This window comes from Salvia hispanica, chromosome 2 (genome assembly GCF_029641045.1).
Source record: "Salvia hispanica isolate PSC_SH4W2 chromosome 2, Shi_PSC_v1, whole genome shotgun sequence".
Classification (NCBI taxonomy): Eukaryota; Viridiplantae; Streptophyta; class Magnoliopsida; order Lamiales; family Lamiaceae; genus Salvia; species Salvia hispanica.
In genome coordinates this window covers 31146402-31170863 of record NC_142693.1, presented here as the reverse complement: position 1 = coordinate 31170863, position 24462 = coordinate 31146402, and the positions used below count along the sequence as shown (strand labels likewise).

Below are 24462 nucleotides of genomic sequence, written 5' to 3'. Positions count from 1 at the left end.
AAAGCAACATCAAAACAACCAAATAAATCCACAAAATACAAATACCTGAACTTTATGGATTCACATAATAGGTAAGAAGATAAACCTTACCCAACAAGAGATTTGCAATTTAGCAATTTACAAGTCATAAAAATTTTAAACCAAACATCAATCCAAACATCCATAAGCAGAATCTCTAATTTCTCAACATATAATATAGAGATACAATATGCGAGTATATAACAATAAGAATTGAAAACTCAATTCCTAATCCAAAAAGACGTGCATGAATTATGCGTACAAAAGCATAAGCATAGCCAATAATGACAGATTCAATCAATTCTTCCAAATCATGAACTGAAAAAGTAATTCCTAATTCTCAAATCAAATAACCATATATTTAATTGATCAAAATCAATTCACCAAGACAGCAAAACAATATTCACCAACGGTGGCATTAGCAAAATTACAACATGAATTGAGAAACAAAAGCATTCCAGATTCAATCCAGTCCAGTGCAGCATACAAGTAATGACTGATTCTTAATTAATAAAGCCAATAAAAGCGGCGGCCGTAATCTTTAATCAAACAGAAACATGATTCAATTCATACTACACGCAAATTGATTCACCAAAATAAAACTCAAAATTAGCAAATCAAATAAAACATGTATGGAAAGCGTATACTATACATATTTTAGGTTGAATCACCAGATGAATTAACTCTCGCCTCATAACACAACGAATTTAATCGCATGAATTTATTCATAAATCCAAAACCCTAATTCTCCTTTTCTCAATTCTCAGAGAATCATCAATAGAGTGGCTCTGATACCACTTGTTAGAATAATTGAATGAACAATTACATAAAGCTCTCTATGATGATTAACCGAGAACGACGGAGAAGGAGATAAACTGTAGAGCGGAAGCGTACCTTGATCCATAACGAATTGAACGGTAGAATTGCTTTGCAGCGGCTATGGATCTTCCAAACGATCAGAGACATTCTTCGCAATAGTCTGCCGAGAGAATACAGAGATATCGAATGTTCTTCTGACGTCTGGGGACCATAACCCTAGCTTATATTTATATTAAATATAAACTCCTTTATTTTCTATTCGGTCCCTCATCAAATAGAAAATCACTTTATGGTATCTACACTTATTTCCATAACAATTAAATACACTTTAGCCCAAACTTTAATCTTTATTGGATCACTTTAATTGGGCAACTGAAAGATAGCCATACACATTAAATTAGTCAAATTAGTCATGTGGAAGCCCAAATTTCTAACAACTAATACTAACGCATACTAGCAAAATAATTTCAATTTCATATCAAACTTGATAAGCATTCTTACTCCATTAAGACAACATCTCAAAGCTTCAAACAACACCTGAAAACAGAACGGACTTACACCTAATTATTTAATCGACTTCAAACAAAATACTGCAAAACATAAAACACCCTTAACAACATAAAATCCAAACATAAACATCACTATCAATCGCAGCTGAGGAATCCGAATCAGTTCTTCCTCCTGCAGTTCTTCCTGATCTCCCCATTCGACCCGGTGAGGGGACTAATGTCGCCCATCCTGATCATGGCCGCCGCGAAGTCGGAGGCGAAAGACCCGGGGCTGTTGCTGTAGGCCTTGACCGCGGAATCCGTGGACCCGCCGCTGAAAAGCTGCTGGTCGGAGTGGAGAAGGCCGCGGCGGTTGACGAGGTTCTTGAAATAGTTGTTGTCGAAGCTGGTGGGGCTCTGAATATCCAGCGGCGCCAGATTGTTGTCGCCTGAGCCGCTTGCTCTGGGGCAGTTGCCCTGCCTTGTTCTAGCAAATGACGTGTCGATGTTCGATTCGTTGTGGATACGAGCCCTGAAGCTCGTGCATCTCGCCTGTCCAATCGTGTGCGAGCCTGTGTTTTAGGAAATACAACTCGTGGGGTCAAATACAGTGAAAAAGATCATTGCTAGCATTAGAAGGTATGATCAGCTAGGACATGTTAACTGATAACCAACTTTAACCGGTTAACTAAAAACCGGTTAATGAAAGAAGGAACGAACCGGAGAGAGCAACCAAGTCCTTGGAGGAGAGGCCGAGCGCGTTAAACCTAGAGATCAAGCCATTGAGATTTGTCGTCGGCTGAGGAATGCCGTTGTTTGCAGCGGAAAGGCTAGCTGTCTTGGCGTCGCGCCTTCCAAGTTTCACGTTCCAGCTAGGCCCTCCTAGCTGAAATAGAATAAATCATGCAGCATATATAGTTAATTTAAATGCAGCTTAATTGGTAAGACGCTTATTATATATATATTTTTATTTTTATGAAGGGCGATGCAAGAACTCACGATAGAAACAGAGTCGCGAGCAGTGACGGCCAAGATATCAGCGCAAGAGACAATGCCGGGGCAAGCCTTCTCCACGGCGGATTTGATGTCGTCAACAACGTCGAATCCTCGGGCTGAGTTCCGATTCGGAGTAGCGCCTTTCTCTCCTCTCATGGAGGAGGTGTCGTCGAGGAGGATAGATCCATCGCATCCCTATTACAAAAAATAGATATATTTCTTCAAAATCATGTTAATTAGGTAAGGGTTGTGACAAGATAACGGTATTAGGCAATAAAAAATGGGCATGTCGATTGATGACATGTCAAACTATAAGTAGTCCTAATCGACTTTTGTTTTCTAGCATGTTTTATAAATTTTGTAACAACATAGCCATGTTCATATTTTTCTACAATTAGAAAATAATGCAACATAATTTTCGCTTGTGTTGACCAGACGTTGACATGTGTTCGCCTCCACATATGACTCACATAACAACACTGTATAAGTATTGATGCCAAAATAATCGACTTAACTTAATAGTACCCATTTCCGCAACTGTATAAGTATTGATGCCAAAATAATCAACTTAACTTAATAGCACCCATTTCTGCGACGTGTCTATTTTGTCACATATACAAAAAAAAGTGGACGTAGCCGTGATCAAGACTTACATTCACGAAGCAGTCGTGGAAGAAAAGGCGAAGGAGGGAGGCGCCCATCCGGGCCTCCTTCTGGATGGCGGAATGGACGGCAGACCTCACCGTCTCAAAAAGTTTAGGACAAGATTTTGAGTAAAAATCAGTGGAGAGTTGAGCTGAGGAGGTTGTTACCAAGACAAGTAACATTGCCAAAGTGATGGCTGCTTTGAAAGAAGAAAATGTAGCCATTGAAGAATAAGATTTTTCTTTACTAATGAATTGATCAAAGAGAGTTAAGTGTGGTGTGCAAAGTTGATGAAAACTTGACGAATTTATAGATAAATGTAGCAATGCTTTCTCTAGGTATTGGCTTGGGCAGGTTACCTAACTCAAGACTCAATTGCATGGGAATGCAACTTTTTAAAAAAAGAATTGACGACGTAAAAGAATAAGTATTAGTGATTAGCTTACTAGGATTAACTAACCATTGAACATATTTGTCAAAGATATTTGTTTATATGTACACTGATTGAAAGATTATATATTACACGCAGTCAATGATGGGTCCAATATTTTATCATATACATTGAGACACTATATTGGTATAGAGGATGTGACAAGATTGTCGATGGTAAAATGTTTATAAACTAGTTTAGTTCGTAGTTATGAGATACATAAATTTTGTGAATATATGTGCGAAGAGATATGCAGAAAATCTGCAGTAATTTTGAGGAATTTTAGGTATAAAAGAAATCTTAATCATCTTATATTAAAAATATAAAACTTGTTTATACATATGGTTCTATTATATGCAGAATTAATGTCCATTTATCTTGGAGTTATATGACAAAAAATATTTTTTTTGTCATGTTTTATTTATTTATCTCCTTCATCAAATTGCCTCTTAATTTATGACAAAGACAAAATGAAAAAAAATTGATCTAATGGATCAAAATTTGGATGACCAAATGGTAGATTAGTCATTTATATATTTAGTACTATAGAGAGTTATATTTGGAGAAATAAAAAACTATAGAGGATTAATAGGGATTACATATTTATTTTTCAGACCAGACCATTTTACAAGTACAATTCATTACAATCAATGTTACTTCATCGTACATTGATTGTACTATATCACACTGTAAATATATGAACCCCACAATAACTAAGAGTGGTTGACTATTATCACTAATCTTAACCCACGTGCGATGCACGACGGAATATTTTTTTGTCATACAATTTTAAATTGTTAATCGATTAATTAAAATAAGAAACAATATAATTATATACGATTTAAAATAGAAAAATATACTACTATGTAATAAAAATTCAATAAATATATACTCCTCAATTCATTTTACACCTAAAGACATTAACTTAAACATATTTAAAATTGAATTGAGACAAACACAATTATTTGGACAATGATAAAGAGACTACATTAAGTGTTGACATTTTTGAAAAATATGTTTAAAACAATCCTTCATATTTCTCTACTAAAAATAATAAATTGTGTAAAGATGAAGATAAATACTATGTATGTTTGAGTTAAGGATGTTACAATTCTTCTCTCTCTAAGAACTGTAAGAAATATTGAGATAAAATTCTGGAACCATATTCACGCGGTACTCTAACTTTTGTAATCAAAGGAAAAAAACAACAATAAATGAAATGGAAATTACAATGAAAATTAGTCAAGAAAAACCATCTTTCCGCAAGACAAATTACATCACGGTTAGTGCTCTCGGATTGACATATTTTCCCCAGAGATAAAAACGACTTCCTCCTAACGTATATAACATCTCAAACCTGCTAGGCACCTATAAACTTGACAGGGCTCCAAAATCGAGCAAAACAATGTTCCTAAAATGTGTAATAAAATGTTGAGAGCTTGAGAGAGAATGAAGAATGTTTTGTTAGTGTGTATATTGTATTTCATCCACAATTCTATGCCTTTTATAGGTACAAAATTAGTAAATGAGAGATCATGGAATTAAAACATCATAATTTTAAAATCAAGACAATATAGGTTACAAAATTTGTTAAATGCTCATTATTCTATTTAAATATTTGTAACCACCAATGAGTCATTGTAGTGCTTTAAGAATTAGTCAAATGCTCATTAAAATATCTAAATAAATATTCATGAGTTACTTAAAATATTCAAATTGGTCCATAACTTATAAATATTTCAGAATAAGGACAAAACATATAAATATTTCAAGAAAAGGCCAAAACTCGCCTTTTATATATGTATAGATTTGTATTATTACAAATTTTAAAAATGCATTTAATCGTAACATTGAATTTACTTTGTCAAAATATTAAATTTACATTTACATCATCATAATATTGAAGTTACTCTAGTATAATGACAGTCGACCAAGATACTTATGTTACATTTTTTATATATGCAAATTTCTTCGTATGAAAATAAGCAATCTGAAATTTGTTAGAAGGCTCATTAAAAAGAACATGACGCGGTATTCGGTGAATTGCATTGGCTTGTGTAATCTAATTGACTTTTCTCTTTCATTATAACTTACTTCACTCACTACTTACTCTAGATTTGAGATTAGTTATCGAGTTGATCAGATTGTTACGTGACTAATCTTTGTCAAAAAGAAGAGACTAAAGGGAAAATAAAATTAAACATATCACAAACAGTATAATGGTAGAAATGATTTGGTTATGATATAAGTATATAGTAAAACAACTAAAGAGACAGGTGGACTTTTACGACATGAGTTTGAGATTTTTGACTTTCGTTTAAAGGAGTGCGACTATTTCAACTTTTAATTAATTTAATTACTAAGTACCTATTAATAAAATTTTACTCCCTCCGTCCAGATAAAATTTTAAGAAAGGTAATGAAAAGTGAGTTGAAAAAGTTGGTGGGATGTGGGATCACTTTTAAAGTATTAGTTTTATAATAAAATGTGAGTAGGAATGAGTCAGTGGAATATGAGGTTCACTACTAAAAATGGTAAAAGTGAAGTGGGATAAATTATGTGGGACAGACCGAAATGGAGTACTGGGACGAATTATCTGGGACGGATGGAGTACTATAGAATATTAAATTCTAATTCCTCGTCATTAAAGTTTAGTGAACTAACAGAAATAGTATAATTACCATATATCTAATGGTGAATCACTAAACTCTAGAGGGTGTGCATTAAATTTTTAATTATTAAGTCCTAAATAATATTCGAAATAACTCCTTATTAATATCTAATTATGCTCAACCCCAATTAAGTATAGTAATTAACAAACGTATAAGTAAGTCCGCACTCAAGGTTTGGTACTGTTCCTTTATTTGTTTTTTGATTTGATTTCTTTTACATTTACTTTTCAATAAAGTGACTTTTCGTTAACTAAACCATAATTGAAAATGCCCCCATTTTCTTCTACTGAAAACATTAATTGCACGCCACAATATTAGACCTATCTATTTTAGCAAAAATATTAATATTGCGGTAGGGGTGCGTTAAAATGACACCACTTCTTAAAATAACACTATATCATCATTTTAGCCAATCATTTGTATATGTGGACAAATAATCAGTTGCCATGTGACAATCATAAAATATTCTCAAGATTAAAATTCTCGATCAGCAATATACAACACTGTATACAACAATTTTTCTCGGCCAACAATATCCAACACGCTATACAACAATTTATAGATTGCTGTCTAGTGTTTATACTATTGCTGTGTAACGTTTATAATATTGTTGGATATGTGGTGTCACATTGTTACTCTAAGAGGTATTGTCATTTTAACACAAACCTATTTCGGTAAATTCAAACAACGTCCATACAATACAGATAACACGAATTCCTCGAACAAGGCAATCAAAGAGAAATCTAAACTTTAAAATATGATTCACTTTTTCATACATGATTTTGCATACCATCATTATACTAAAATTAGTAAATTTACCTAGCACGGAAAATTAAAAATTGATTATAAATTACCATGACATCCAATACAACTTTCAACATGAGTTTAAATGTCAATTGTAGGACCCAATTCAATAACGAAGCATAAAGAAGCGAAGAAGGTTCGTTTAGAAAGCTGGATAAATATGGGACAAAATTTTCTTGAGGTTCGGTAAACTGCAAACCAATAAAATAAATGATCATCACATCAATACCCATTTAATTAATTACCTTTTGAAAATAAGTTTGTGACTAAACTCATGAATGATTGAAAGTTTAGAGCCACGATCTCAAAAAGTTAAAACCGAGTGAATAATAAGATAATTAATCAGCCACATAGTTTGACCCAGTAAAGTTCGTAATCAATCATATTTCAAAATTTATAACATAATTTAAAGAAGAGAATCATAGGCCTTTTGATAGTTAGGAATTCACTCCATCATCGAAACTCAAAATTTGGTTAGAATATTTGTCAGTTGGACTGTGATTCGTGACAATTAGATCGTATGATCATTGTTAATGAACTTTTATCCATATTAATTATTGGGCTTTTTTAAATGTTGATACGATTATTATTGGGCTATTTTTTTTAATTTTGCAAGTGGTTGTAATTGGGTCAGTCATTTCAATTGGGCCTTATTTACTCATCATGAAAATAAATTGGGAAAGGGAAATTCTATCCATACCCTATATTTACTCACCGAAGCTCAGTATTTAATTAAGTAAATAAATTATAGACGTTCTATTTTAAGCATCCATTGTCCCAGTTTATAATTCTCAAAAGTAATATATCTAAAATCTGTAGCCATTTGAGAAAAATTGAAACCCACAAAAGAAGTGTCCTTAATTCATAAATAATGGTGTTTGAAACGAGTAACAAGCTCTCCACTTGGATGAATGATGAAAAATGAAATTAAACCCCAACTAGAAATGTTATAGGATGAAGCTGTCGTACGTATTGTGGGTTTAGCAAAATCTCTCGATCAAAATAACAAAATCATGACGATGAGGACATCTGCATAAGGTTGAAATCAACAAACTAATAAAATTATAACTACTTTTATTACTATTTAAATAAATAAGAGGCTATGGTGAGTAAAATGATATATTTATGAGTATAAATACTATAGTATAATACTCATTCAGAAAATGCCTCCTTTTGTGAAATGAAGTCATGAAACCAAGTAGAGTAAATGTGAAAACAAAATAGAAATATGTTGTATATAAATGAATATGAAATGATAACATCAAGGGGATGTAGCTCAGATGGTAGAGCGCTCGCTTAGCATGCGAGAGGTACGGGGATCGATACCCCGCATCTCCATTTATATTTATATGGATATTTAATTCCAATTTTTATTTGAAATAAGGCTTTTTGAAAAGTTAAATAATTCAACTATATTTTTAGACACTTCAATTCATTGTATTTCACTACTTAATAATTAATATCACCTTGACTGATATCAGTTAGCATCCGAGGAATGCCAAAACAATTAATTACTAGCATTTAATTATCTTCAGATTGACACTAAATGTAGCTAAAATATGGAAGTGAAACTAAATAAAATTATCATTGAATTATCTGTCACTCTGTAAGGGTATATTGTTACTCATTTATTTATTGTCAAAATATTGATGTTTCTTATACAAAATGTAGTACTCCTATAAAAGAACTTTTATCACAAAATCCCCAAAAAGTGGTGTACACATGCCCCCATGGTATATGCTTTCCAAACCAAGGGCTCCTAAGAGTGCATCCCACTTTCAACAGGTTAAAAATAGTAGTAATAACATGGTAAAAAGGAATCTGGGGAGACCGAAAGCACACAAGTTAAAAAGATACTACTTACTATAAAATTATTGGCCAGTGGTTTCTCAATAACCTGGGGGCTACTTAGTGCTACTTTTTCCTATTTCATCTCATCTATAAATACCATTGCTCATCACCACTTCCTCAACACTAAACACATTTACATATTTCCCATTTGACCAATTTGAGATTTCAGCAGAGTTGTTGAAGAATATGGAGGCTGTGCAGTCTTGGATTTCCCAACACAAGCTCACCAGCATTGGTCAGTTCATATTATAACTTTCTAATCATATTCATACATATAGAAATTTCACTAATTTTATGCTTAATTACAAGAGTTTTGTGGAGTGCAGGCACAATGTGGGCTGCAGCAGTTGGTGCTTCAGTGGCTTATAGCTCACGTGGTCGAACCCCTCTTAAGCCGAGCCTCAGGCTCATTCATGCCAGGTATCATCAAAACAGTAGTATACGAAAAATATTTTTGTTTTCCATTTTAGTCTGCCCACCAAAATTAGTTTATGTCTATTTGTGGCCAATTTTACTTTAAGATCTGTGTCGTCGTCCACTTCTCATGGTAGTACTATTTTTCTGGAACGAAGAATATAGTATTTCAACAACTCAATTACGAAAAAGTATAAATTACAGTCTTTATATCAATAGTTATTTTATGAATATTATTATTCAATACATTTTATTTAGTATTTATTGATATCTCAAGATCTCATTTTAATCATAGTGGAATTTTGTGTGAAACAGGATGCATGCACAGGCCCTGACATTGGCAGTGCTTTCGGGGGCAGCAACTTACCATTATTACAGTGAGAAGCGCGCTAAAGAAAATGCGACTATTCCCAACTGAAAAGCGCGACTTCATACGAGGATTTTATCTGTTTTCCGATCCTTTTTTCCTTTTCGTATTTGTACGCAATAATTAATTAATGTATATACGTATTAGTCTTCTTCTTTTATGAAAACTGAATCCAGCATTTTATGGTTAAAGTCGACCTCCCTTGAACAATTCACTAAATTTGAATGACTGAGATAAATTTTGACACATTTAATGAATATTATCACTATAACACTACTTTGGTACAAAAATAGACCTCTCAATATGTTTCAATAGCATTTTCAATATTATTAATCATATAATGTCGTTTCATGAGTAATTGTGAATTTGTGACGGGTAACTAAGAAATTATTTATTCAAAAACTCCTTAATTTTTTAATGAGAGGAAAAACATTTTATTATGTAATTTACGGTAACTAAAACTCCAGATTTATTAGTAGGAAGAAAAACAATTTATAATATACTTTATGGTAATTCATACTATCCAATTTATTAATTAGAGAGGAAACATTTCAGCAACTAAGAAAATGCAATTGCCACATAATAATTATTAGTTGGCCACAATCAAGTTTAGGATAATGAAATATTGAAATGTTTGGAAAGTCTTTACCTACAACTTCCTAACTTTTGTTCTCCTGCATAATTAGGTACATATATTGATGTTCTTCTTCAATCCTACTCCAGCCATGGCAGTCAACCACATGCCTTCATCATCTTCACTTAAATAACCAATTTGCCCTTTTTCCAAACTTCATTAGCTATATTTCATTTAATAATAAAAATAACATATCATTAGCTATATTTTATTTCCCAAACAATCCATAATCTTGAATTCTATGATTGGAGAAAGACTGAAAGAGTATTATAATCGTGTACTACTTCATCCGTCCCATAATAGATGACATAATTGAGTAATAACACGAGATTTTAGGAGATGTTTTGTGTGTTGTGTGGTGGAAAATAATATATCTATACAATATATAAAAGGGGAGTTTTGGAGATATTTAGGGAAAGAAGGGGAGTTTTAGGGGTATTTAGGGAAATGCACTTTTAAAATAGATATTATTATTTAAATATTAACATGAAAGGCCATTTAAATATTTGATTATAAGAGTGAGTGGGAGGTTTTAATTAAGTGGAGTGAGTGGGAGGTTAGCAAAGATAATTTGATTCAATTGGCTCAAAATGTTTTATTCGAGATCCTTTATATCTAGCTTAACGGTTTCTTTTTTGATATAATCATCTGAAGTTTCTAAGTTTCTTATGCAGGTACATAAACTATTGTCGGACTGAATGCCGTCCTCGCATCTCAGAGTCTGCAGCATCCAGAATGCAGGAGAACTACATAAAAACCAGACATGTAGGTGGCATATTGGACTTCAATCTTAATTATGCAAATATATTCCTAATATTAGCCATTGTAACAAAAATAGAAACCCTATTAAATAACAATAATTTTTGCTACAATCAATTGAGTTTTTAGTATCAATATATGTAATCTAATTTATATTTTGGTAATTAAATTGAAGATGCAGTATTACATGCTTCAGATCTTACTCTAAGTGGATATGCATTTTAAGTATGCTCTGAGAAAAGGAGTAGAGGATAATGTAATGTTATGATGTATAGTGATTTATATGCATCCATGAGGGTAATATATAAGACCTAAATCTTTATATCGATTTTGTTTGATATGCAGAGAAAGCATTTGATACCATTTCTATTATATGTTGCTGAACTGGAGTAGATCTTAGCCACCCACGCATTATTTGATTATATAGTTTTTATTAGTATAATGAATTGTTATTGTATTTATTTTTGTGTTTAGAACTTGATGTAACAATTTTGTTTCTCATGTCTTAAATATGAATTCACAATTTTAAATAAGTGTAAATAGAAAATTAGTTGGGCCGTATATAGCACGAGAGAAATACTAATTTATATTAATGTGGAAGATAATTTTTTCTAAAAAATGAAATATGACATTCATTGTGGACAAACTAAAAAAAATTGACATCTATTTTAAAGTGAGGCGTTGTTGAAGAAGGTAGTAGCTTTGGGCCAGTAATTGTTTTGTTTTTGGGCTACTTCAATTGATTGGCCCATTTTATAGTTTTTGGGTTTACAAGAAATCTATACATATATAAAGCTACAGTTTTTTAAACAACACGTGGCATACTTTGGGCGAGAAAAATATAGATATTTATTTACATTACGTGTTAACTGATGGTTACAAAACAGCCACAAATACACCATTAAATACTTTTGCTGAAATCTTGGAAAGTGTGAAAAGCGTATTGATCCATGTGCACCTCCATCTTGATCGATGTGAAAGGTTTTCAAATCAGTCTTGATGCAGATCTTTGCAAAGGGCTACCTATGAATTCAAGTGAAATTGAAATAAAATGTTGGTTAATAGAATAAACTGAGAGAGCGGAGACGTATTTCAACCCTCTATAAATACACATTCTCACATCAAAGAATGAACTGAGAGAGCTGAGATGTATGGGAGCTAGAAGAAAAATGTAAAGAAGAAGAAAATAGGTAATATTAACACTTTTTACATATATTCCTATTTCTCATTTTTGCCAAAATTCAATGTTGGTGGAGGGAGTGAATTGGGCAGTTTGTGCAAAGTCGAGGCATGATTTGTCATCAAATTTGAATATCTGGAAAAATCTTTTAATTCTAATTATATAATTAAATATGGCCAGACTTGCAGATTCACTTAAGAAATCCAACAAAGAGGAGACAAAGTATGAAGAGGAGGAAGAAGAAGAAGAAAAATTAACCTGATGATGTACAGCGGAAATGGCGGTGAGTCCACTCCGACTGCTTTTTTCCTAATTTCTTTTTCTTCATTCGCTATTTTTAATGGAGTCTTCATTCTTTACCTTCTTTAGGTCGGACATGATCAGTTAATAAGGACATAAACCAAGCCGAAGATGGAGGCTGCGGTTGATTTGAGGAGAAAGCAGGGAGAGGCGGTGGTAGATTCTTAGACATTTCTATTTTAACCCTAGGTGGTGAAAATATTATAGGACAACAATATTGGGCTTTGTAATTACTACTCCATTTGATTTAGCTGTTGGTTGAGCCGCTCTCATTTTTAATAGAGCCCATAAATTTGGTTGAGCAACTCTCAGTTTGTGTGTTCGTTTTATTAATTTATTTAAGTAATTACACTATTGGAATTGATTGTGAATGTGTATATGAATATTTGATTGGTTAAGATTAATATATAAGTTACATAACTTTTATTTGGTTTTGTTAAAAGCATAGTATTATAATTCGAATGAAATAGTAGTTTGTCATTATTTTAACTAGTCTTAACCCACGTGCGATGCACGACGGAATATTTTTTTGTCATACAATTTAAATTGTTAATCGATTAATTAAAATAAGAAATAATATAATTATATACGATTTAAAATAGAAAAATATACTACTATGTAATAAAAATTCAATAAATATATACTCCTCAATTCATTTTACACCTAAAGACATTAACTTAAACATATTTAAAATTGAATTGAGACGAACACAATTATTTGGACAATGATAAAGAGACTACATAAAGTGTTGACATTTTTGAAAAATATGTTTAAAACAATCCTTCATATTTCTCTACTAAAAATAATAAATTGTGTAAAGATGAAGATAAATACTATGTATGTTTGAGTTAAGGATGTTACAATTCTTCTCTCTCTAAGAACTGTAAGAAATATTGGGATAAAATTCTGGAACCATATACACGCGGTACTCTAACTTTTGTAATCAAAGGAAAAAAAAACAACAATAAATGAAATGAGAATTACAATGAAAATTAGTCAAGAAAAACCATCTTTCCGCAAGACATATTACATCACGGTTAGTGCTCTCGGATTGACATATTTTCCCCAGAGATGAAAACGACTTCCTCCTAACGTATATAACATCTCAAACCTGCTAGGCACCTATAAACTTGACGGGGCTCCAAAATTGAGCAAAACAATGTTCCTAAAATGTGCAATAAAATGTTGAGAGCTTGAGAGAGAATGAAGAATGTTTTGTTAGTGTGTATATTGTATTTCATCAACAATTCTATGCCTTTTATAGGTACAAAATTAGTAAATGAGAGATCATAGAATTAAAACATCATAATTTTAAAATCAAGACAATATAGGTTACAAAATTTGTTAAATGCTCATTATTCTATTTAAATATTTGTAACCACCAATGAGTCATTGTAGTGCTTTAAGAATTAGTCAAATGCTCATTAAAATATCTAAATAAATATTCATGAGTTACTTAAAATATTCAAATTGGTCCATAACTTATAAATATTTCAGAATAAGGACAAAACATATAAATATTTCAAAAAAAAGGCCAAAACTCGCCTTTTATATATGTATAGATTATATGTGGACATTTTATTAAGAGTTGAGATAGATTCTTGCAATAGTAATTTATGTTTTCTACATATAATACGACATATACATATATTGCCACACAACGCAATTAAATTTATATTATGCTTTATTTTAATTTCGAAGAATATTTCTAGAAAAGAGAAAGGATGTTGGGGAAAAAACAGACGGAATTGTTGCCAATTGCGATTTCTCTAATTTTTTTTAATTACATTTGTTTAAATTTACAATAAGCATGTCCCATCAATATCAATTAAGCCCTAACAGCATTTCATAGCTTTTGACATTTTTGATAGTATTACTATTTCTTTTACATAAAATTTTGTTGAAAATTATGCATAACATATTGTAAAAAATTGTATGCCAACTATCAAGCAAGGTTTTTGGTATATTTTTTTTAAAAAATTTAATTTTACTCAGCAAAATTAAAGTTACATAACAAGATACATTGTTTAGTATGTATTATAGAAATATAATGTCAGATACATAACAAGATAGGTTCTCATTAAATAAATACCATTATATATTGGATAATACACATAAAAAAAGGTTGGAGTTTTGTTTTTAGCTAACGAAGGAAATTGATCACTTGTGGTGGGACAACTCAAAATGAAAAATTAATCACTTGAGGTGAGACGAATGGAGTATATCTTTTATCTATAATATTAAATAATTATAAAAATTATACCAAAATTTTAGGGAAGAGCTAACATAAAATAGTTTATATTTATTTTGTTAGTATTTATATTCAAATTTCTTTTTATATACATTTAACTTTTTTCACATTAATCAATTATTTTATTTGTACAATCAAATTATTGCTCATTTTTATAACAATCAAATTGATAGTGGTTTGTTTTTGAATTATTTAGTAGTTGAAATGTTATTATTCTACGTAATTGTAATTATATAGTTATCCCTTCGTTCTATAATAAATGGTACATTCGAAAAATGATACGGGTTTTTAAGTGATATTGTTTTGTGTGTTATGGAGTAGTATATTTATATTAATGTGCGATAGAACTTTTTTGAAAAAATGAAATGTGACATTTTTAGTGGGATAAACTAAAAATGGAATGTGTGACGTCTATTATGAGACGGAAGAAGTACTATAATAGTGTTTTAAAGTGTTCTAATCAACATTAATTTTTTTATAATTTTAAAGTTAATGCAATGATATCGTTTATTATGTTTATTAATTTTATTAAATGTTTAATCAGTGAATATTATATAGCCCGTGCATAGCACGGGTGACAATACTAGTTATGAAAACCCTACAGTTTTAAGCCCAAATTCTCCCAACCCAAGGCTTCGATATGCAATTCAACTATAATTAATTAATTTATTGAGTATAAAATTAATCTAGCCCATGCTCTTTCAAAATTGTATCTATCCATACAATAAATCTAGGGTAGAATCAAATCTATTCTAGAATGATACTACTCCTATTAGATTTGAATGTCCTAATTGATCTCGGTTTGTTTTACCTTTCCAACGCCTATATATACTACTAAGAACGATACCAATATATTCTCTTCTGAATTTATATTCTTCTCATTAGTCCTCTTCTTCGTTGTTGAGAGAAAATGGATTGCTGCATTTGCAAACCGATTCTTTATTTTCACCACACGAATATAAAAGATAAAATTTGCTTAGACTGCTTCGAAGGGGCGAAAAAAATAATCTTGTTCGTCCACAAAGCTGAAACTGATAAATTAATTGATTTTTATCCATCAAACTCCTATAAGGTTACCCTAATTCGTTTTTCCTTTATTTCAGTCAAAATTTGAAACGACTCAATTTGATTTTGAAAACTAAGAATTCATATGTATGTAATAGGGATTTGTAAAGGCCTTGAAATGGATGACGGATACGAAGTTGGAAAACGATCAGATGAAGAATTCAAGTGGCTTAGCTGATGCTTTGAGGGATCAAATCCACACTGATATTCAAGTCATGGCCGGTGACAACGAGCCCCCAATACCCGCTCATAGAGTAATACTGGTACGTACAAATAAATTCACGGTTCTGATCTTGAACTGATAACCAACGATTTTGTCAATTTTTCTAGTTTTGGCCAAATTCTCCTAAAAATTGGTATGTTAGTTTTGGTTCAACATATCGGTATGTAACAAGTCCAATATATTGGGCCCGATAAATAAATCCACGGTTCTGATTTTGAACCGGTCAAATTGAAATCGAACCGTTAGAACTTAGAACTAGAACATGTGAGAACGGTTCCAAGAATTGGACCGAATAGGGTTTCCATTATCTAAGGGCAAAAAAAGCTAGGAAACAAGTTGAAATTTTTAAAAAATTATCTCCATTTAGTACGCAAAAAAAGGTGTCAGAAGAATAAATTAACTAATTTTTTATTTTTCTAGAATGATACCGGTTTATGTTATTTTTAGTTGAGACACTAAGAAGCAAGCATTGATGGTATATTAAAAACACATAAATTAGCGTCTTTAATTGCACTAAAAAATGTCCTTCACCGCTCTTCTCTATAGTGTTCGGTTAAGCATTACATGTTATTAAATGTTATACTACATACATCCACAGGCAATGAGATCGGCAATATTTCGAAACATGCTAGATTCGGACCAATGCAAAGCTCCGACAAATAAAACGATAACGCTACCAGAGCTGTCTCACGAGGAACTAGACGCCCTACTCGAGTTCATGTACAGTGGAAGCCTTCCAAAAGAGAAGATGGAGAAACACGTTTGCTCGTTGGCGATCGCTGCAGACAAATACGAGATCCCTTTCCTGGAGAAGTTTTGCGAAAATGAGATGCTTGGATCACTGAAACCATCCAACGCTCTTGATATCTTGGAAATATCTGATGCTTGCTCCAACCAAAACCTTAAAGAAACAACCATAAGCTTCATTGCAAGAAACATGGAAGATGTAGTTTTCTCCTCCCGCTTTGAGGACTTCGTGCTCAAGAATCCTCATCTAAGTTTACAAATCACAAGGGCATCTGTTAAGAATAATAAAAAATGAAATATTGCTTGTTCTTACAGGGTGGGGATGATGGGTTTTCGGTCCATGGATTTTTCTTCCTTTTCTTTTACATCTTCCTCTTTTTTTGCACAAGAACGTTCATGGATTTTATATTCGACATGACTGATCAAAATTTTACTACTAAACTTCATAATTTGTATTTATTACATACAAATGTATATAAAAAATTTTGTATTTGAAATTCATTGCAATCATAATAGTATATTTATGATTGCAATGTTCTTTGAACGATAAAACTATTTTTCCATATCTCTAATATCAATGTATTTGTTGTTGTGTTTCTAAGTTTTGGTATATTGCACACTCTTTGATTTTTACTCACATATTTTCTTTATTTATATATCTTATTCTTATTAACTTATACTCTTTGATCATTAGTGTCATTAATTTTGATGTTTTTACTCCTCTTAGATCATAAATTAAAATTGTATAAAATCGTTTACCAAAATTAAAATGTTTTATTTATTATGGAGTAGTAAATTTTACATTTATGTTTTTATAAGTTTTCATGTTGTTTTGAATTCATATTTTCTATATTTTCATTATATTTTGTACTATTCATTTCTAGTTATGAAGACCCTTTAGTTTTAAGCCCAAATTCTCCTAACTCAAGGCTGCAATTTGTGCTGGAGATTGAAATTTATGAAAATAAAACTAAATATGTTTATAAATTCAGCTTACTTAAATTTATGGTTACGCAGCCACGGTTCATAATTCAACTATAACTATTCTAGAGTGATCTTTCAAAATTGTATCTATTGAAAAGAATAATTAAGTGTAGATAGTATCAAATCTATTCTAGCATGATACTATAGATTTGGATTTCCTAATTGATCTCGATTTGTTTTTCCTTTCCAACGCATATACTACTAAGAAAGATATTGATATGTTTTCATCTATATAGTCTTCTCATTAGTCATCTCTAGGGTTGAAAGTTCGGGTACCCGCGGGTACCCAAACTCGAAAATTCGGGTACCCGAACCCGAAATCTCAAAAATGTCATACCCAATACCCGACCCGTATGTAAATTCGGGTACCCTAATACCCGATGCGGGTACCCGAACCCAACTAATCGGGTACCCATAAACCCGGAATTATTATATTTAAAATTTATTCTTTTATATAAATTAAATTGTGATGAGAATAGAAATTATTAAAAATCACACAATAAGACTATAATTCTATATTATATAAAATAGACCTTAGACAAATAGACACTACTTAATTTTAAAATATAATTTTTTTTGGTATACATTGAAACATAAAAGGGATCGTAAAAGAGATTAAAATAACTTTTTAAGACATTAAATGAACATGGAAATAAAATGGAGAAAGCATAACTAATTAACTATATATTTTCAAAAGATAACAAGTAAGAACATAAATAATGCAACATGAATCGCACACGAATGTAAAGAAGAGAGCAAACGGCAAAAAGAGAGCAGCAGCAGCGTCGTGAAGGAAATTAAAAAAGTGAGGCATACGAAAAATTTATAAATCTACATGTGATTAAATAAAGTTACCCCAAATTTACCTTACGGGCCATAGGCCCTATACTAAATAAAAATATTTATCACAAATACATAATTAATCGGGTATTAGTCGGGTACCCTAATACGGGTTTCGGGTACCCTAAACCCGAAAAATCCTAACATTAACTACCCAAACCCATACCCGAACACATTATTTCGGGTTTCGGGTACCCATAACCCGTCGGGTATTGGGATTGGGTTGGGAATACCCGAAACCCGCGGATTAAATTTTCAGGCCTAGTCATCTCACTACAAAAAAATCGCTAAATAGTGGCGGAAATATCCGCCACTAAATCGCATATTTCCGCCAGTAATGGAGTTAGTGGCGGATTCAGTGGCGGAACAGAACCGCGGCAATATAAGCGCCGCTAAAATAGCAGTGGCGGAAAATTTTCCGCCACTAAATTTTAGCGACGGATTACTCACGGAATAAAGTCTGCCAGAGAAATTCCGCCAGTAAAATTTTTAAATAGTGGCGGATTTCGGGGCGCCATTATTAGTGGCGGAATTTGTTTCCGCCACTGAATTTCCGCCACTGTTCCGTCACTGTCTGCCGCTTGTTTCGCCACTGAAATTTCCGTCACTGAAATTACAGTGGCGGAATATATCCGCCACTATTTTTTTTTTTTTTTTCAGATTTTGGTTATATTTATTTTATTATTTATCCACCCTGTTACGATAATTTTTCAACAAATCAATACATTTTTCATAGTAAAAATAACAATAGTTACCCGAATGCTCATTTATTACTCATAACACCAACGTTTAATACTATTGAGCAAATGTGCAAATTCTAAAACTTAATTAATAACAAAATAGTGATGCATGTTCCTTCTCATGGCTTGTTCCTTCCTAGTCTCAAGAACTTTGTCTCTTTCTTAGTCTCATGAACTTTGTCTCTTTTCTTTCCAAATCTTGGATGAGACTTATCTGTTCATCTTTGAGCCACCTCCTGAAGCCACACACATATCCAATAGAATTAAAACCAGTGATTAAATCAAGTAATGCTTATTCAATACGAAAATAATTCAAGTAGCGAAATCACAACTAACCTCCGCTTTTAGCATCATGTAGAATATTCATCATTAGGTTGGGCAACAGATTGACTTGACTGGTGGGACTGTTGTTGGCTCACCAACAAATCCACTACCTTCTGCATCTTGATCACATCCTCTTCCAACTTCATTCTACGCTCACGCTCTTCATTGAGATTTTGTTGCATCTCACTTTTCCACTTGGCATCATGTTGTTGATTGCTAGACGAAGCAGCCACAGACTTACTACCTAAGAGCATTGGTCCAAGGACTCCCGTTCCAAGCATCCGCTTCTTCTTGTTAAGGCGGCCTCCCATGACTTGATTGACATATATATCATTTAGATTGGCTCCTTCACCTTTTGTAGCCGCAATCTCTTTTACCTTGGCCTATGAAATGAAAATAACAATAAATATTATATGAATAATAATTTAATCGCATATAAACATGTAAATAAACTTACATCTATCTCTTCGGCCTCCTTAGATGTATATTTTCCATTCTTGAAGTGTAGTGTCAGGTAGGCGTCATACATACAATCCCCAATAGAGAGCCCCTTTTCATTTGCCTGTTTGTCAAAGATAATAAAACAAATATTAATATAAATAATGAACTTGAGTTATTACATACATGTGCCACTTACAATTTTCTGAGCTTTTACGCAAACAGACGATGTGCCCCCATAATGTTTGCTATAGCCAGTGCCGGGTCCACCTTTCTCTGACAATCTCGCCTTCCGTGCGAGTTCTGACTTGTACTTAACATCTCGGATATATTTGTTCACGTCATTGGGTGATTGATTTCTTACAGATCGTTTGAACCAATCAGCAAATTGTGTGTCAACAAGAATTCCTAAGTCGGCCTCAGATAGCCTTGGATTTGAACATCTCATTTGATTTTCAAACAATCTATCAAAATTAAAGGAATATAATTTAGATGTATACAAATATGTATTTGAAAGCAAACATCTCATTTGATTTCTACATGGACACTTGATTTTGTCTTTGTCCATGTATGCGGGTTTACCACTTGCAAATGTAATGAAATCGGTAATCCCCTCTAAAAATGCAGGATTAAATTCACCGTTGGAAAGAAGCCGCCTATACATCCAAAAACAATCTGCTTACACTGCTTCGAAGGGGCGCAAAACATAGTCTTGTTCATCAACAAAACTGAAACTGATAAATCCATCAATTTTTCTCTACCAGATTCGTATAAGGTACCATTTCGTTTTTCCTTTCGTTTTAATTTTGAAAGTAATAATTCATGTCTGTTATAGGGATTTGAAAAGGCCCTGAGATGGATGAAGGAGATGATGTTGGAAAATGAGAAGAAGAAATATTCATGTGGCTTTGCTACGGCTTTGAGGGATCAAATCCACACTGATATTCAAGTCAAGGCCGGTGACAACGAGTCCCCGATACCCGCTCATAGAGTAATATTGGTATGTACAAATAAATTCCCGGTTCCGATCTTGAACTGATAACTCGGGTTGTTTTTGGCTGATTTTTCGACTAATTTGTCAATTTTTCTAGTTTTGCTGAATAGTTGGTATGTTAGTTTCGGTTCAGTATCTTGGTACGAAATAATCCAACATATTTGGCCCGACAAATAAATCCACGGTTCCAATTTTGAACCGGTGAAATTGAATCGGACCGTTAGAACTAGTATGCCGGTTTTTGATTCAACAATATCTAATGGCAAAAAAATATAGAAACAAAATTAGTTGAGTTGAAAAAAAAAATAATAATCTCCTTTTAGTAAAAAAGATGTCACTATGATAAATTAACTTTTTTTTGTTTTTCTAGAATGCTCCCATTTGTTCCAAATTTAACTGAGACATTAATAATATTTGCGTCCTCTAATTTTAGTTGAGCATTAAAAATAAGGACAACATCACAAATTAGCGTCCTTAATTATACTAAAAATATGTCTTTCATACTTCTTTTTATGGCATTACATCAGGCTAAATGTTATGCTATATACATCCATAGGCAACTAGATCGGCAATATTTCGAAACATGCTGGAGTCAGACGAATGCAAAGCTCCGGCGAATTAAATGATAACGCTACCTGAGCTGAATCATGAGGAACTAGATGCTTTACTCGAGTTCTTGTACGGTGGAAGCCTTCCAAAAGAGAAGATGGAGAAACACGTTTTCTCATTAGCGATCGCTGCTGACAAATATGAGATCCCTTTTCTGCAAAAGATTTGCGAAAATGAGATGCTTGGATCACTAAATTCATCCAACGCTCTTGAGACCTTGGAAATATCCGACACTTGCTCCAACCAAAACCTTAAAGATACAGCCATAAGCTTCATTGTAAAAAACATGAAAGAGGTAGTTTTATCCCCCCGCTTTGAGGACTTCGTGCTCAAGAATCCTCATCTAAGGGTACAAATCACAAGGGCAACCGTCACAAATGATGATAAAAAATGAGATCTTTGTAGTTCTTATTGGGTGGAGATGATAGGCCGGTCGGTCCGTGAGTTTTCCTTCCTTTTCTTTTGTGTTGAAGCAGTGGCGGACGCAGAAATTTGTTAGAGTAGGGGCTATATATTCAAATTTTGTATGGGATAATAATTTTCTTATATTTTTCTATTTTGGTAGGGGCTTTTACACATTAATTCACACAAATTATTAATAAAATTATAAAATTTTATAACTTAAAAAAGTAAAAAAAAAATTGGGGAAGGGCTTAAGCCCTCCCCCACCATAATGTGTGTCCACCAGTGCGTTGAAGTGGTCAACATAATCCTTAGTACTTTCATAAGTGCGTAATGTCCACAGGAACGTCCATGGATTTTATTATCAACTTGATGAATTAATTTCGAGATGCAAGGCTTTTATGTTACTCTCTCTTTCAGCCATGTTTTACTATTTTTAATAATGAATTTCACATTTCATTGTCTCACTTTATACTTGTTTTATTTTCATTATTATTTTTAATTCAATTTCATTTACATATCAAAACACGTGCCGGGAAGGACGAGGGAGTCCAACGGATTGACTTTTTTCAGAAGTTGTTCACCATGCATCTGCATTCGTAATAATTGTGAGAATAGAGTATGCAAAATAAGCTTGGGCCGATGGGCTGGCCCTATTAGCCTGGTACAATTAATGGGTTAGGATTGAACATTTACAACTTGATTACAAAGGACTGAACAATGAAAAGATTATTTTTACTTATTTTTTATTGGGGTAACTGCTTTTAAAGTCACCAACTTTCCATGAATTTCGGTTTTTCCCACAAACTTTAAAAAGTTCGTGTAATGTCACGAACTTTATTGTCGGTTGCCATTTTCCCATGTCAGGTTTTCTGGTCTGATTCAAACTGTTCGTTTCCTATTAAGACAATGTCCAAATTTTTTATCTTACTATCATTATCTTTGTCTTTGAAATAGCTTCGCGTGGATACCTTGTACGCCTCAATCGGAACTCGGATGAAGAAGTTATGGCCATTTGATGAAGGCTGCGACCTTTGTGCGACCTTGTACCATCATAATGGCCATAACTTCTTCATCCGAGTTCCGATTGAGGCGTACAAGGTACCCACACGAAGCTATTTCAAAGACGAAGATAATGATAGTAAGATAAAAGAATTTGGACATTGTCTTAATAGGAAACGAACAGTTTGAATCAGACCGGAAAACCTGACATGGGAAAATAGCAACCGATAATAAAGTTCGTGACATTACACGAACTTTTTAAAGTTCGTGGGAAAAACCGGAATTCATGGAAAGTTGGTGACTTTAAAAGCAGTTATCCCTTTTTTATTTTTCATTTGTCACCGTGTCGCACCCTTTCATTCTAACAATTTTTCTCTCAAAAGAATCTGTGTCCTTACATAAAAGAGGGACGAAAGTTTATACTTGTTCCAAACTGAAAAGAATAAGAAAAATGCAAATATTCTATATGAATAAATATTTAAAAATACTTATATTTACTTGTTTTTATTACGAATTTGATACTTTTCTTATATAAACCTTATGTTTTCATTTTGTATTTTTATTTTACTAACAATATTGATATAATTGTAGAGGAAGCTGAAGTATAGTGCTATATACGATTATTTTTAATCTTATTGATTTATTTTGAAGAATTAACTGCAAATGATAGGAGACATAAACACCATAATATAACTAAGAAACATAAACATCAGACATTAAAAAGGATAAAAAGTGAATGCATACAAACTAAATACAAGACAAAAAAATAACTCCATGTATATATTGAATATTCCAAAACAGAAAAATTATTAGTACTTAAAACCATTAAAGTTACTTTATATCTTAAAAGGCTTTCTGAACTTCAAGTAGACTATTTCTTATTTTGGATGCGCCTCCACTTGGATGTATGGTTCACATGATGTCATATATTTATAGTTTAAACAAAGTATTATGCTCATACTTTAAAACCTTTTCATTTCCTCTTTTTCATAACCTTTTAACTTCCCTTAGAAATTCATTCATTGCATTGCTTAAACCTAATTCAATGCGTAATATATATGAAAAACCATATTGTATCTACCTGCGATTGTTCACACATAAAGAAATCATTCATTGCCTTAATTGCATTGCATGATGGGAATTTTAATGCACAATAATGATGGAATTTATGTTTTTTAATTTAGGTTTATGCGTTGTTTTAAAACATTGACTAAATACGGTTGAAATCTTGACTAAACATTGCCTTAGTAGTAACGTTATTCTTGAAAATACAATAAGGGTGGTGCAGTGGTAATATTTTATTTTAGTCTGTGAATCAAAATTACAGATAAGTATAATATGAGCAATAGGGCTGACAATTTTTGACACGACACGATAATACGACACGAATCGGCACGAAATTAATGGGTTTGGGTCAGAGCTTATCGTGTCCGTGTTATCCGTTAGCACATAATATTTTAATATTA

At 32.4% G+C, this 24462-nt stretch overlaps 3 protein-coding genes, 3 long non-coding RNA genes, 1 other non-coding gene and 1 pseudogene across 7 annotated transcripts; 5 read left to right on the top strand and 3 right to left on the bottom strand.

Moving 5' to 3' along the window:
* Positions 1–1291: 1291 nt before the first annotated feature.
* Positions 1292–3238, bottom strand: PRX52 (Peroxidase superfamily protein). Its single transcript, XM_048117785.2, has 4 exons — positions 2975–3238; positions 2325–2516; positions 2046–2211; positions 1292–1897 (listed from the first exon to the last, which is right to left on the bottom strand). Exons 1-4 carry the CDS (start codon positions 3188–3190, stop codon positions 1506–1508), a joined length of 966 nt encoding a protein of 321 aa, XP_047973742.1. The 5' UTR covers positions 3191–3238; the 3' UTR covers positions 1292–1505.
* Positions 3239–8137: 4899 nt separating this feature from the next.
* TRNAA-AGC (transfer RNA alanine (anticodon AGC)) lies at positions 8138–8210 on the top strand. The gene has a single exon. It is a non-coding gene; the product is annotated as a tRNA-Ala (tRNA).
* Positions 8211–8850: 640 nt separating this feature from the next.
* Positions 8851–9695, top strand: LOC148932171 (uncharacterized). The gene is made up of 3 exons (XR_016134960.1): positions 8851–8958; positions 9050–9143; positions 9453–9695. It is a non-coding gene; the product is annotated as an uncharacterized LOC148932171 (long non-coding RNA).
* Positions 9696–11722: 2027 nt separating this feature from the next.
* Positions 11723–12472, bottom strand: LOC125201779 (uncharacterized). The gene is made up of 2 exons (XR_007172967.2): positions 12336–12472; positions 11723–11920 (listed from the first exon to the last, which is right to left on the bottom strand). It is a non-coding gene; the product is annotated as an uncharacterized LOC125201779 (long non-coding RNA).
* On the top strand, positions 11920–12682 carry LOC148932170 (uncharacterized). Its single transcript, XR_016135384.1, has 3 exons — positions 11920–12087; positions 12258–12360; positions 12447–12682. It is a non-coding gene; the product is annotated as an uncharacterized LOC148932170 (long non-coding RNA).
* Positions 12683–15538: 2856 nt separating this feature from the next.
* LOC148932169 (BTB/POZ domain-containing protein At1g01640-like) lies at positions 15539–17065 on the top strand. The gene is made up of 3 exons (XM_089063670.1): positions 15539–15700; positions 15792–15956; positions 16515–17065. Exons 1-3 carry the CDS (start codon positions 15539–15541, stop codon positions 16956–16958), a joined length of 771 nt encoding a protein of 256 aa, XP_088919796.1. The 3' UTR covers positions 16959–17065.
* Positions 17066–19577: 2512 nt separating this feature from the next.
* Positions 19578–20437, bottom strand: LOC148932168 (uncharacterized). The gene is made up of 3 exons (XM_089065017.1): positions 20189–20437; positions 20009–20113; positions 19578–19934 (listed from the first exon to the last, which is right to left on the bottom strand). Exons 1-3 carry the CDS (start codon positions 20435–20437, stop codon positions 19578–19580), a joined length of 711 nt encoding a protein of 236 aa, XP_088921143.1.
* A 118-nt stretch (positions 20438–20555) lies between these two features.
* On the top strand, positions 20556–21986 carry LOC148932167 (BTB/POZ domain-containing protein At3g56230 pseudogene; annotated as a pseudogene).
* Positions 21987–24462: the final 2476 nt, after the last annotated feature.